Source organism: Fukomys damarensis, unplaced genomic scaffold (genome assembly GCF_012274545.1).
Source record: "Fukomys damarensis isolate Sample0158 unplaced genomic scaffold, DMR_v1.0_HiC HiC_scaffold_34, whole genome shotgun sequence".
Taxonomy (NCBI): domain Eukaryota; kingdom Metazoa; phylum Chordata; class Mammalia; order Rodentia; family Bathyergidae; genus Fukomys; species Fukomys damarensis.
Genome location: NW_022900946.1, coordinates 1596782 through 1609114, shown reverse-complemented (window position 1 = coordinate 1609114; position 12333 = coordinate 1596782). Strand labels below are relative to the sequence as shown.

The window sequence follows — 12333 nt, the reverse complement described above, 5'->3', positions numbered from 1 at the left end:
GCGGTGGAGCCTGCGGCCCTGCGCGCGTAGCCTGCGGGTAACCCGAGCCTTCGGAGCTCTTGAAGCTGCGAGGGTGGCTTAGCTTCAGTGTTTTGGCCGAGAACGCCCTTAAAGCTTAAAATAAAACCCGCCTGCGGAGTGTGAGGGAGGACAGAGGACGCGAACCAGCCCCCCAGCACCCAGCTCGGGTCTGGAAGATGGGATGCGCAAGCTTGGACTACGGGATCCGGGCCGGGAGCCCCGCTTTCCGCCAGCGCCAACTCCTGCTCCCGCCCCTACCACCCCAGCAGTCCTCAGTGCCCTGTCACACTTACGAAGGAGATGCAGGCGGCCAGGAGAAGGATCCGCACCAGGAGGTCTTCGAACTGCTCCACCACCAACTCCCACAGGGACTTCCCTGCGGGCAGAAGCGAGGGGCGGGTCCCCGGGGTTAGGACTGAGGATCGGGGTCTGGGGCTCTGTCTCAGGGTGGGGTCCAGGGACTGGAGTGCCCCGTCCCTAGGGAGCCGGGCAGGCAGCTTGGTAGGGGGCGCTGGGGAGCTCCCGGAATCCTGAGGCAGGCTCGTTGGAGCTGTGGGCAGCCGTTCTAGGAGACAACGCCTTGAGACTTCTGCCCTGTGGATCCTAATCTCTGAGGAGGGACATTTGCCCTTTGGGAAGGGGTATAGGGTCTCTGAGAAGACAGTAGGACAGGGGAGGGAGGGTCGTTTATGGGGAGGGCCCAGGCCTTCCAGTAACTTACCTTCCTCAGCCGGGAGTTCTACCCAGAGAAAAAGAAGAAAAGGACATTTTCAGTCGGGGTTCAGCCTCGTGCCCCCCACCCCCAGGACTTTGTGGCTAAGGTAAGAGAATCAGACCAAAAGGGTGTCAGGTTCATCAAGGTCATCCCCAGACCTCCCCAGACTCGGGATCTCAGTATCTTCCCTCTCCAGCAGCCATGGATACCCTGGAGGGAGTGTATGTGTGACACCCACGTGTGTGCACAGGAACGTGGTACCGGTCTCTCTGAGGGACACTTACCATTGGGGCCATACTTCTCCAGGTGTCGCTTAACTTGGTCCGGGGTGAGGCCTGTGGTCTCACTCACCCCAAAATAGGCCAGACATTCCTCTGTGGTCTTGGCATGTGCGGCCTCCATCGTGCTCCCTTCTTGGGGGCCAGAGGCGGTGTGTTCCTTCTGGGGGGGCTTTCACTTGTGGGGGGCTTCCTCAGTGTATCCACCTGCTTGAAGGTCTGGGTTTCTTTCCCTTTTTCTTGCCTCCCCCCCCAGTTCCTCTTCCCTTCACAGAGCTCTGACCCCCGTCCCACTTGTAGCAGCCGGCCACCCCCGAGCCCCCAGCTGGTCCTTATGAGGGAGTGGGGGGTCAGGCTCCCCCCTCCTCCAGATCAGGGATTGGCTGGCTGAGACTCCAGCAGGAGGGATCAGAAGAGAGAGATATTTCTGCTGACAGAGGGGAACAGTGGGGCTGCAGCCTGAGATGTCACTCATGAGGGAAGCAAAAGTGGCCCCAGCCCCTGGCGGGGCAGGGGGAGCAGGGAGAAAGTTCACACTCTGTCACCTCCCCCAGATGCCCACACTTCCCCCATTGCGCTGAACTTCCCATCCCAAACTCATCCCCCGGCTCTTCCTTTACACCCCTTCCACTCTGGGCCCTTGGCTGTGTTTCCCTTCATACCCTCTTCATGTCCTTTCCACTGAGCCCGTTTCCATCGCCACAGTCTCCTCCCTCATGTAGCGCGTTGGAAGAGCAACAGATACTCCATACCTTTGGGGGACCCAAGTGGGGAGAACATCTGGGGGCCAGAGGAAGTGGCTCTAGAGGTACAAGGGGAAGTAGGGCGGGGAGAGGGTCAAGGGGACAGGGCAGAAGGTGGTAACCCTACCCTAGGGAGGGGCTGCTGCAGCCATCAACAAGGGATTTAGTGTCCAGGCCCTGGTGCGTAAAGCCAGGACTGCCTGGCTTTCCCCTAAACCGCCCCCCTTCCAACTGCTCCAGCTCAGCCTCTGGGAACACAGCCTTCAGCCCCCCGATTCCTGACAGGGAATCCCCAAGAAAATGGGACACCCAGGCAGCCAGGTAACCCAAGAGGCTACAGAATGTGCTGATGACAGAGGGGGGGCATAACTATCTCAAGATGGGGGCAGGGGGTCACCCCAAGTCAAGGCATGGGTGGTCCCCTTATTTCATGTCTTCACGCTGCACTCAGGGTTTGTGTGGTGGACCCCAGAGGGGTGTGGTCTTCACTCTCCAGGCCCAGTGCAGCCACCCTCTAGAATGAGGACCAGGTGGCCGGGGGGGGTTGCTCAGAACTGGGGTGCCCCACTGCAGGAGGTGGGGGAGGGAAGGGCAGGCCCACCTGAGGCAGCTCCGTAAAGCAGCCCCACACCTAAGGGGTAGGGAGGAGCAGGTCTGGGGACAAGTCTAGGGGAGGTGAGGACACAACGGAGCTGGGGAGGGCAAGCACAGAGACAGGTCACCGGGGTCAGGAAAGTCTGAGGAGCAGTGGGAAAAGGGGACGGCAGGGAGCTGGGTAGTGGCAGCCAGGTGGGCGGGTCCCCCTGGGCTGGGTGCAAAGCCACAAGTTGCTTCTGAGCGGCTGGCCTTGGTGTCAGCTTCCTGGGAGAAGCAGCTGCTCTGAGACTGAGACGCCCTTCCCCACCCTGCTGTAAGATGGGCAGCTGCTGGAGGAATGGACAGGGAACTATGGGGTGCAGGCAGGCAGGCAGGGAAGCAGTGCAGAGAGGCTCTGAGCATCACAGTGAGAGGGCAGTGAGGCCAAGGAGCCTTATGACCCTGAACTCAAGTCCTTCCTCTATTTCCTACAAGGAACAGGGATGTAGGGAAGACTGAGAAGGTTATTTTTGCAGTACTGGCTACTGAGCACAGGGCCTTGCGCATACTAGGTAAGGCTTCTATCATTGCTAAGGTACATCCCCAACCTCTAAATTTTTATTTATTTATTTATTTTTTTTTTTTTGAGACAGGGTCTGGCTTTGTAGCTCAGGCTGTCTGGTGATCCTCCTGCCTCAGCCTCCCAAGTGCTGGGATTACAGGCGTGAAGCACCACACCCAGCCTCAGTTAAAAAACTTTTGTTTTGAACATTTATTTTTTTTGTTTTGACTGTGTGTGCAGTGCTGGGACTTGAATCCGGGGCCTTTGCATTGAGCTGCTTCCCCAATTCCTTTTTATTTTCTGAGAAAGGATCTGGCTATGTAGGTCAGGCTGGACTTGAACTCATGTAGTCAAACTCAGTAATTTTCTTGCTAGGAGTTACAGGTGTGCACCACCATGCCTGGATCATTTTTAATCTTGAAATAGTCACTGAATTGCTAGAACTTGCAGTCCTTCTGTCTCCGCTTCCTAGAGTGCTGGGATGACAGGACTCTGCCACCATGCCTAGCTCTAGTCCCTTCTTTTTCCCTTTCCTTCTCTTCTCTTTTCTCCCCCACCCCTTTCTCTCAATTAACTATTTGGCAGTATTAGAGATTGAACCCTGGGAGCACTGAGCTACATCCTCAGCGTTTTGTATTTTATTTTATCTACGCCCCACCACCACCACCGTACCAAGGATCGAACTTGTGTCCTTGTGCTTACGAGACAGGTAGTGGAACCATTGAGCTGAATCCCTGGCCTGACACTAAGTTTTGTTACATCACCCAAGCTGCGCTCAAACTTGCCATCACCGTACCTCTGCCTCCAAGTAGCTAGGACCAGAGGTGCACGCCATTGTGCTGGCCTGAGAGGGCTCCAGCCCCAGGCAGAGAGCAGCACCAGAGCTGACACAGGCTGGTCAGCAGAGCCCAGCTCTGGGGAGGGGACAGAGCTGGAGGACTTGGCCTCCCAGATGCACCTTCTGCCTGGACTTGGGTGAGGGACAGCCTGGGTGAGCTCAGGACAAGGTGTTCCTTCCCTCCCCCTTTTCACAGCTCTGACAGCCCCTCCCCTGAAGCAGAGTCCTGCTGTGACCCGGGGTGGGGGGGCGCAGACAATGGGGTGTCGGGGGGTCACATAAGCAGGTGCCTCCCCTGGCCAGCGTCAGGCTCAGCACCCTCAGCCTTTGGCGCCGGCTGGCTTCTCCCCCTGGCACCTGGAGGAGTGACAAGGCCTCCGTCTTCCAGCAGCAGGAATGCCCAAACATGGAGGGAGACACAGCTGGGCAGCTTCAGGGAGCTGAGCATGGAGCAGGGGAAGGAGGCAGCTCTACCAGGCTGCCTGCCAGCAGGGCCTCTGAGGTTGCTCACTTCTGCCGCCTCCTGCTTCCCAGAGAGACAGACAAGGAAGGGGGCAGAGGAGGCTCTCACCGCAGAGGCAGGGCAGGTGCTCCCTAGGACCCTGGGGTCTCACCAGGGCTATGGACTGGAGTCCCAGCTGTAAAGCACAGGTAGGCAGAGCCTGGCTGTGGCTGACCAGTTCCTAACTTCGGTTTAACGATCAGTGAACAGACGTGTGGAGGGAAACTGTCCGGGTCTCCAGCAGACAAGCCAGTCCAGGGAGGGCCGGGTGTCCTCGTCCAGTCCCCTCCCCAGCTCTGGAGGCCGGCAGGATTTGGGGGAAGGGGGAGCCTTAGCACCAGCTGCCACTAGATTAGGAGAGGATCAAGCCCTGCCTTCCCTGGGCGCCACGGCCCCTGCTGCCCACCTCCCTTTGAGAACACAGTACCCAGGTCTCCAAAGCACCATCCCCCTCTACAGGCTGATTCCATCCCCAGGTTCCCAAGGCCAAGTTTTGAGGGAGCCCCAGGGATAAGACAAGACAGGGAGAGCCAACAGGCTTCCCTCGGCCAGCCCCCAGCTTGGGTGGCCTGTGCGCCCAGCTGTCTCCTGTCCATCTCCCCACAGGACACAAGGCCCAGAATAGCAAGGTCATGCGCATGGGCAGAGGCTGAGGGGCAGGGGTGGGAGGGCAAGGGCTGAGCACACCAGGGGACTCCAGACCCTGGCCATCTGCTGGCACCCACGAGCCCAGAGCTGGGGACCAGGGCTGCGCTCAGGGAGGAGGGCCTGGCCCAGGTATGGGCAGATGGCCCGGTAGAGCAGACTGGGTTCACGGTGGGTAGGGGGGATGCTAGACACCTGCAGCTGCTCATCTGGCTTTCAAGTGGCGCAGTAACCTGGACTGAACATTTACATGAAACTGAAAAGGAAGCAGTGTCCAAGCCAAGCTGATAATTCTGCAGCTCTAAGAGAAACTTGCCACTTTACATAAAAGGAAGACACTAAGACCAAACTGGCCACACCTCATCCCCAGCTCACATAGAATAAGTAATAGGCAAAGCCAGGCCTAGAAATCAGTGCTGACATCCAGTCTCCAGCCTGGCTCTGAGGAAGGGGGACAGCCAGTCTGACCACCACATCAAATCCCAAAACAAGACATGGCTCCCTCAACCGTCTCTGCCTTTCTCCCTAGTGGGAAGAATACCCAGGAGTCATCAGTCCCGCTGCTGTCCAGTCAGCTAAGAGAAACTGCAGAGCCCTCAGGAAGCACTGTTGAACCCCACTTTTCAGTCAGGGAGCCAGACAGGCCCTGGGATGCTGGCCTGACCACATGGACCGGCCCACCCAGGCCCCCTGCAAGCACAACCACAGCCATCACCCCGAAACTGAGATAAACCCCTTTATTTATTTATGCTTCTCCATTTTGTTTAAAACAACAACAACAACAACCTTAATGTAACTGACAGCCCTTCCCCCTCGCCCTTGCTTGGGTGAGTGGGGTGGTTTGGGGGAAATGACCCCCAGAGGTGGGGCTGGCTGGAGAGCCCCTCAGGGAGGTAATGGAGCCCAAATCCCCTGCCTAGGGAAGGGGCACCTGTAGTGTACGAACCAGGGAGTTCAGGGGCCTGGAACCGCTGCTTGTACCAACACGCTGTATATGCCCTTGGCGGTCAAGGGCCCAGAAGGCGTGGGGGGGCTCCTGCCTCTCCTCTGTCTCCCCTCCGCCCCATCTCAAGAACCAGGGCTGGGGAGCAGGGAAAGGGCAGCTCACACAAAGGAGTACTGGTTATTAATGGCTCTGGGGTGGCCCCCTTCTCCGTTTCCCCCTAGTGGTAACTGCTGGAGCTGTACCATTGGGGCCACCCCGGTGTCCCCACCAGAGCCAGCGCCATCCTGGGCCTCTGTGCCTGGAGCTATGGCCTCTTCCAATTCAACCACGGGGACCAGCTCAGCCACGGGGACCAGCTCTTCCGGGACCCCTCCACTGCCCGCTTTCTCTTTCTCTTGCCTCTCTTTGGCTGCTGCGGCTGCGGCTGCCGCCACTTCTGGTGCCCCCGACGCCTCTTCTGCCCCAGGATGTGGGGGATCTGTCCATGAAGGGGGTGCAGGGGGCTGGGGCGGGTCATGGGAGGTGTTCGATTCTGGACAGGAAGGGGAAGACAACAGCCTGAGGGTGGAGGGAGCAGGCTCTGGTGGCTTCCCCTTTGCTTGCCCCAGCCATATGCTGTCTCCCCATGGCCATCTCCTGCGCAGCCCCCATGGAGGATGGATCATGGGCGCAGTGAGGAGGACCACACTTACACACAGTCACTCGCTCCGAAGGGCATGAGGGTGGAGGAGGCATCGGGGTAGCATCGGTCTCCCTCACACACCCCTGCATGGCTCCCGGCCTGCTCCCGGCCTGGGGGGGGCAACGTGGGGACAGGTGGGGTGTTGGGCGGGGAGAGGGAGAGATCAGACAGGGACATCAGACGTGGGGGCAGACCGAGCATCCCCCAGAAGGGTGGGCCCAAGGCAAGGCAGTGATGAAAAGCAGAGACAAGCCGGAGGGTGGAGCAGGACACACAGACAATGGCACGGACAGACAGACGGACGGACAGAGCCAATGGAATGGGGATGCATCAGCCCAGCTCTCCTCTGTCCCCCGGCCCGCAAGGAGCCTCTGCCTGCCTTTGTCCTAGCAGCCCTCTCAGCCCCATGTAGCCCCGGGTACAGACCCCTCAGCAGAGGGGCCTGGGCTGCCCCACACACCCCAAGCCACCCGTCTTCCTGGCACACAAACCTCACTTCTCGGGTGCACGGGCACCTCCCCTGCAGACCTGCTCTGCTCACCCTGCTGCCGCTGGGAGGGCACATAGCTGACAAGGACAACGTCACTGGAGCCTCCAGACTCCAGCGGGATGGGGTGCACCCGGAAATGCTCAAGCATATCGAAAATGGACTGGAACCACAGGTGCTGGACCCGGCACTGACCCTCCTCGTTCAGCGACAAGCGCAGGTGCTGAGGGTGGAATGAGCAGTGAGGCGAGGGCCTGGCCCGCCTCGCACAGCCGCTCCTGGAGGCCGCCCGCCCGCCCTCTACACCCACAGGCTCACTCACCTTGGCCTTGCCCTGGAAATTGAAAGTGAGGACATATTCGCCCCGCCTCGTCTCGCTCTGCCGAACCAGGAAGACCCCGTGGGAGCTGGCGCCTCCTTCCAGCACTAACTGGGCGGCCTTGAGTCGCGAGAGCATGCCGTGGAACCACGGGTACCCCGAGAGGGGCTGGTCCCCCTCCCCTCCCTCCGACTCCTGGAACAGGAAGGATCCTTCAGGAAGGAGAGAGGGAGGGAGACCAGATATCAGGGAGGCTGGGCAGGCCCTAGGAGAAAAGCCTTGCTCTCCCACGCCAGGTACCTCTGTGGATCCCATCTCCCTCCCTCCCGAGTCCGGCCCTCGGGAGCCTCAGGTCAGGAGACAGAGGCACAGATGCACACGATGCTGGTACCTGTGGCTGTCTCCGGGGTGTCCAGAGGAGGATAGGGGGTCGAGAGAGGATGAGCGGTCCCTGCCGGGGGGCCCTCCTCAATGGGGATGCGGGGGGGCAGCTCTGGAGGGAGCAGTTCCATTGAGTCGAAGTGGGAGGCTGCGATGGAGGCTGAGCTGGGGGAGATGGATGCGGAGGGCCGCTCGGACAGGCCCCCATACGCCCCTGGAAGAACAGAGAGCAAGGCTGAATCCCGAGTTCCTCACCCAAGGCCCTGGCCACTTGCCTGCCTCCATGTCAAAAGTCCACCTGCATGGCCAACCAGGACAGTGATCTGACAGGAAGGCCACAAGGACACTTCTTACACTGTGGTTACTGCACATCAGAATCCAAATGTACCTGTGTCTTTTAGAAATCAAATGAAAAACTGTTACAGAGGTAAAGAGTTATTCTCACATTTAAAAAATCCAAGTAGAGTCGGGCATGGTGGTATACACCTGTAATCCCAGCCCTCGGGAGGCTCAGGCAGGAGTAAGTTCGAGACCAGCCTAAGCTATATAGACATAGTGAGTTCAGGTCAGTCTCAACTATGTAGTGAGACCCTGTCTCAAACACCCCCCCAAAAAAAATCGGAGTAGGACCAGAGACTTAGCTCAGTGGCACTGCACCTTGCCTTGCAAGTGCAAGGTTGTGAGTTTTTTTTCTTTTTATTGAGTTTATTGGTACAATCTAGGTATACAATACAATTACATTCATCATTGGGATTCTGTACCTTCAAGGTTGTGAGTTTTATCCCTGTTATAAAAAAAAAAAAAATCCAAGTAAAGCTGGGCATGGTGGTGCACGCCTATAATCCCAGCACTCAGGAGGCTGAGGCAGGAGAATTACTATGAGTTTGAGGCCAGCCTGAACTGTACAGCAAAACCCTGTCTCAAAAAGACAAAAAAAGAGCCCAAGTCAGTAGCAATAGCATATCTCCATAACCCCAGCTACTCAAGAGGCTGAAACACGGGGGTCCCACATTTGAGCCTAGCCTGGGCAACTTGGTGAGAAACTCTTGTCTCAAAAAATACAAAGAGGGGCCGGGGATTTAGTTCAGTGGTTCGGTGGCCTGCCTTGCAAGTACAAGGACCTGAGTCCAATCCCTGGTACCAAAAAAAAAAAAAAAAAGAATACAAAGAAGCCAGGGTTTTAGCTCAGTGGTCCCACCTCCTGCCTCACAAGTGCAAGGTCCTGAGTTCGATCCATGGTCCCAAAAAAAAAAAAAAAAAAGAATACAAAGAAGCAGGGATTTAGCTCAGTGGTGCCACCTCCTGCCTCACAAGTGCAAGGTCCTGAATTCGATCCCTGGTACCAAAAAAACAAAAACAACAAAAAATACAAAGGAGAGGGCAGGGGATGTAGCTCAGTGGCACAGCCGCCTGCCTAGAAAGCATAAGGTCCTGAGTTGGATCCCAGGTGTGTGGGAGTGCCCACACGACAAAGGACTAGGGATGCAGATCAGGGCCAATGCCCTGGTTCCACCTTCAGTACCTCCACATAAAAAAAAGTGAGAGACTGACTTTTGTTGGGAGTACAGGACACAGCTCCTAACTTTCTTTTGTTTGTTTGCTTGTTTTTGAGACAAGATCTCACTATGTAGTTCAGGCTAACCTTGAATTCACTAGCCCTTATTCCTTAGCGATTCTCCTTATTTTTATTTTTTTAGACAGGCTCTCACTATGAGTTGAGACTGATCTGAAACTATGTAGCCCAGGCTGGTCTCAAACTCGCAGCGATCCTCCTGCCTCAGCCTCCCAAATGCTGGGATTACAGGAGTGCGCCACCACACCCAGCTGCCATACCTGGTTTAAAAGCTTTCAACTCTAAGAGGCAACCAAAAAACACAAACCCTCTGATTAATCCCCCCTAAACCAACATGACCTTTACCTTAACTTGTACCCACATATTTTTTCCTCTGGCTCATTTATCTTATCCATTTTTTCCAAGGAGCCTGCGTCCTCTGCACCTCAGGTACTGTGCTGGCCTTTTGCCGCCTTCCACCACATTCTTTCCTCTTCCCTCCTCTGCAGTGCTCTGTCCCACACCCCTGATCTCCTCTGCCTGAGCTGCTCAGAGGGCACCAAGCACGGGCTGCCCCTAGAACTGGTGTTTTGTGGGAATGATGTCCTGCTAACCAAGCAGGACTGCCCACCCCAGGCCCCGCTCAGGGCCAGTGACACACGGGTGCCTGCTCATGTGCTGGGCACAGGTGGCATACAGGGCCGCATGAGTGAAAGGAGCAGCTCAGGAAGAGGATGGCACAGCCCAATTCTCAGTGCTTCAGGGACCTCCTCTCCCCGTTCTGGCTGCCTGAAACCTTCCGATGTGTGAGCACCGCTCTAGCTCTGTGTGTCCGCCCACTGTGTATGGTCTGTGTGCTGGGCTGCATGCTGGGCCCTGGGAGGATGAAACTCAGCCCAGGAGGAGAGGGCAGAGTGGAGGCTGATGGGGGTGGGGGGGACACGACACTCACGTGTGACGTGCTCAGCTGAAAAAAGTACAAATTTGGCAAAAGAAAGTGTGATGCCCTTGATGTGTGCAGAGACACAGTAAGAACAAAGGAAGCCATCTCCAGAGTTCTGGGAGCTTGGAGAAGAGAGCCACTACCTCTAGCCAGAGTGGCGGCCTGTGTGACACTACAGAAAAGCAACAAGGCCAGGCAAGATGGCTGAACAGGAGTTCGCCTGGGGCTGGTGAACTGGGACTGACAGTGTGGCTCAGTGCTAAGGTGCCCACCCAGGTGTGTGAGCCTCTGGGTTCAACCCCAGCTTGGCAAAATTAAATAAGTAAATAAATGTAAAAGGCAAACAGTGGTCCAAGTGCCTGGCACATCCAGACATAAGACAAGCAGCAAGAACAGAGCAGGGACCCGACGCAGGAGCCTCCAGCAGGGAGCTCTGGTCACCCCTTACCCTGTGACAGGCGGTCGTTGCTCTCGCTGGGCCCCAGCAGCAGGTCCTGGCTGGGCAGACTCTCTGAGTGATTCAGGCAGGGTGGCTCCAGGCTGTCTGTGTTCTCCTTTGTGAGGAAGGAGGTACCAGGGGCCAGAGGGAGGGTCATGGGGCGGGGGCTGGTAGCAGGGCAGGGTCTGCAGGGACAAAGCAAATGGTGCTGGGAAGGAAGTCACCCAGGAGAGGCGCCCGGCCGCAGCCCACCCACCCCAGCCCCCTGGGTCAGAAGGCAGGCTCCTCACCCTGGGCTCAGGCACTCTTGGATGTTGGACACCCAGGCCTTCACGTGGACAGCGTCAGCTGTCTCCAGGATGTACTCCGAGGGCCCTTCCACCTAGGGGCCAGCAGACACATGCTCAAGGCACCAGGCACAGGCACCTCCCTCTGCCCATGAGCCCTGCTTCCTGCTTCGGCGTGCCGAGCGCTCAGAGCTCCTACCTTAACCACGAACGTGTTCTCCCGGTCTGGCATCTCCAGGGCTGTGGTCATCCGAACATCCGTGATAGTACAGCAGGGAATGCTGAGCCGGGGCCGGGATGCCTAGGTGAGAGCAGGAGCGAGCTTTGGTCTGCTGGGGCCCAGACGCCTCTCTCCTCCCCTCAACCTCGGTGCGGCGCCTTCGGTCCCAGAGGAGTTGGCAGAGGCGGTCACGCTGTTCTTGGTCCCACCCACAGCTAATTCAAGAACCCAGGGCCAGGCCCCAAAGCAAAGCCAGGCAGGCACACTGTGGTTGGTAACCCCAGGCTGGCCTGCAGTTTGTCACTACTCGGCCAGTCCACCAACTCCCAGCCCACACCCTCCTCCGGGCCTTACCTTGGGCGGCACAAAGAACTCCAGGCGGCTTCCTCCTCCTTCTCCTTCACTTCGCAGCAGTAAGCGACACTTCTGCCACTGAGGCTGGCCTCCCCCACCGGCTGCCCCTCCTCCCCGGCCCACTCCAGCTGGATCAGGGGCAGCCTCTTCGGCCCCCATAAAACTCAGCAGCTCCTCCCTCTGCACCATCCCTGATCCGTCCTTCAAGGTCCCCCCACCCCGACTTAGTCTCAGCCTCTCAAAGCGGTGAGTCCACCTCTCCCCAGGGGACGGGCCGTCGCTGACCAGTCCCCTACCCAGAGTCCCAGCCCCGCCTGAGGAGTTGGAGTTGCTGTTTCCACCCAGGACTGGGGGACCTGATGAGGTCTCCAGGGCCCCGGCTGGGGATGGAGGCTCGCCGGCCCCCCGCCACTGCAGGATGCCGCGCACTGAACCTCGGACAGAGCGACCCACTGAGCGGAGGGAAAAGCGTTTCTTGAGCTTCGGCTTCGAGGACGTTGTTGCGGAAGAGACTGAGGACGGGAGGGGGCCGGCCAGGTCCTCAGAGGATCGAGAAGGGCCCAGCACAGCCAGGGGCCCGCCCACCCTGCAGCTCTCAAGGGACAGGTCGTGAGGTGTTGGGACCTCCAGGCCAGGACTCAGGGGGGCCTGGACGGATGACGGCGAGAGGGAGCCGGAGGCCCGGGCCACCTCAGCTTCGAAGTGCTGCAGGAAGAGCTCAGCAAACCGGCGGGAGAAGGCCGCCTCTGCCCCAGGCCCTGCGTACTGGGGGTGGGAGGCCAGGTAGAGGCGAAAACGACGGGCGAAATCCAGGGCAGCAGCCCTGGCATGGGACTCGCAGAA

General features: G+C 58.2%; 2 protein-coding genes across 3 annotated transcripts in view; both read right to left on the bottom strand.

Annotated features, from left to right (window-relative positions):
• The window catches only part of Atp2a1 (ATPase sarcoplasmic/endoplasmic reticulum Ca2+ transporting 1), a 16648-nt gene extending 15324 nt beyond the window's left edge, over positions 1-1324 (bottom strand). For both annotated transcript variants that reach the window (XM_033758664.1, XM_010623513.2), the window contains exons 1-3: positions 1021-1324; positions 743-760; positions 315-397 (exon numbers count right to left, since the gene is read on the bottom strand). In XM_033758664.1, coding sequence (XP_033614555.1) covers positions 315-397; positions 743-760; positions 1021-1138 — 219 coding nt within the window. In that variant the 5' untranslated portion in view covers positions 1139-1324. The remainder of the gene's footprint in view (positions 1-314; positions 398-742; positions 761-1020) is intronic.
• Positions 1325-5495: 4171 nt separating this feature from the next.
• Positions 5496-12330, bottom strand: Sh2b1 (SH2B adaptor protein 1; the record flags this gene model as incomplete). The annotated part of the gene is made up of 8 exons (XM_033758728.1): positions 5496-6358; positions 7050-7218; positions 7318-7526; positions 7706-7909; positions 10639-10814; positions 10920-11011; positions 11116-11217; positions 11491-12330. Coding segments are annotated over 8 exons (2166 nt in total), but the record flags the coding sequence as incomplete, so codon positions are not given.
• Between the last annotated feature and the right edge of the window lie 3 nt (positions 12331-12333).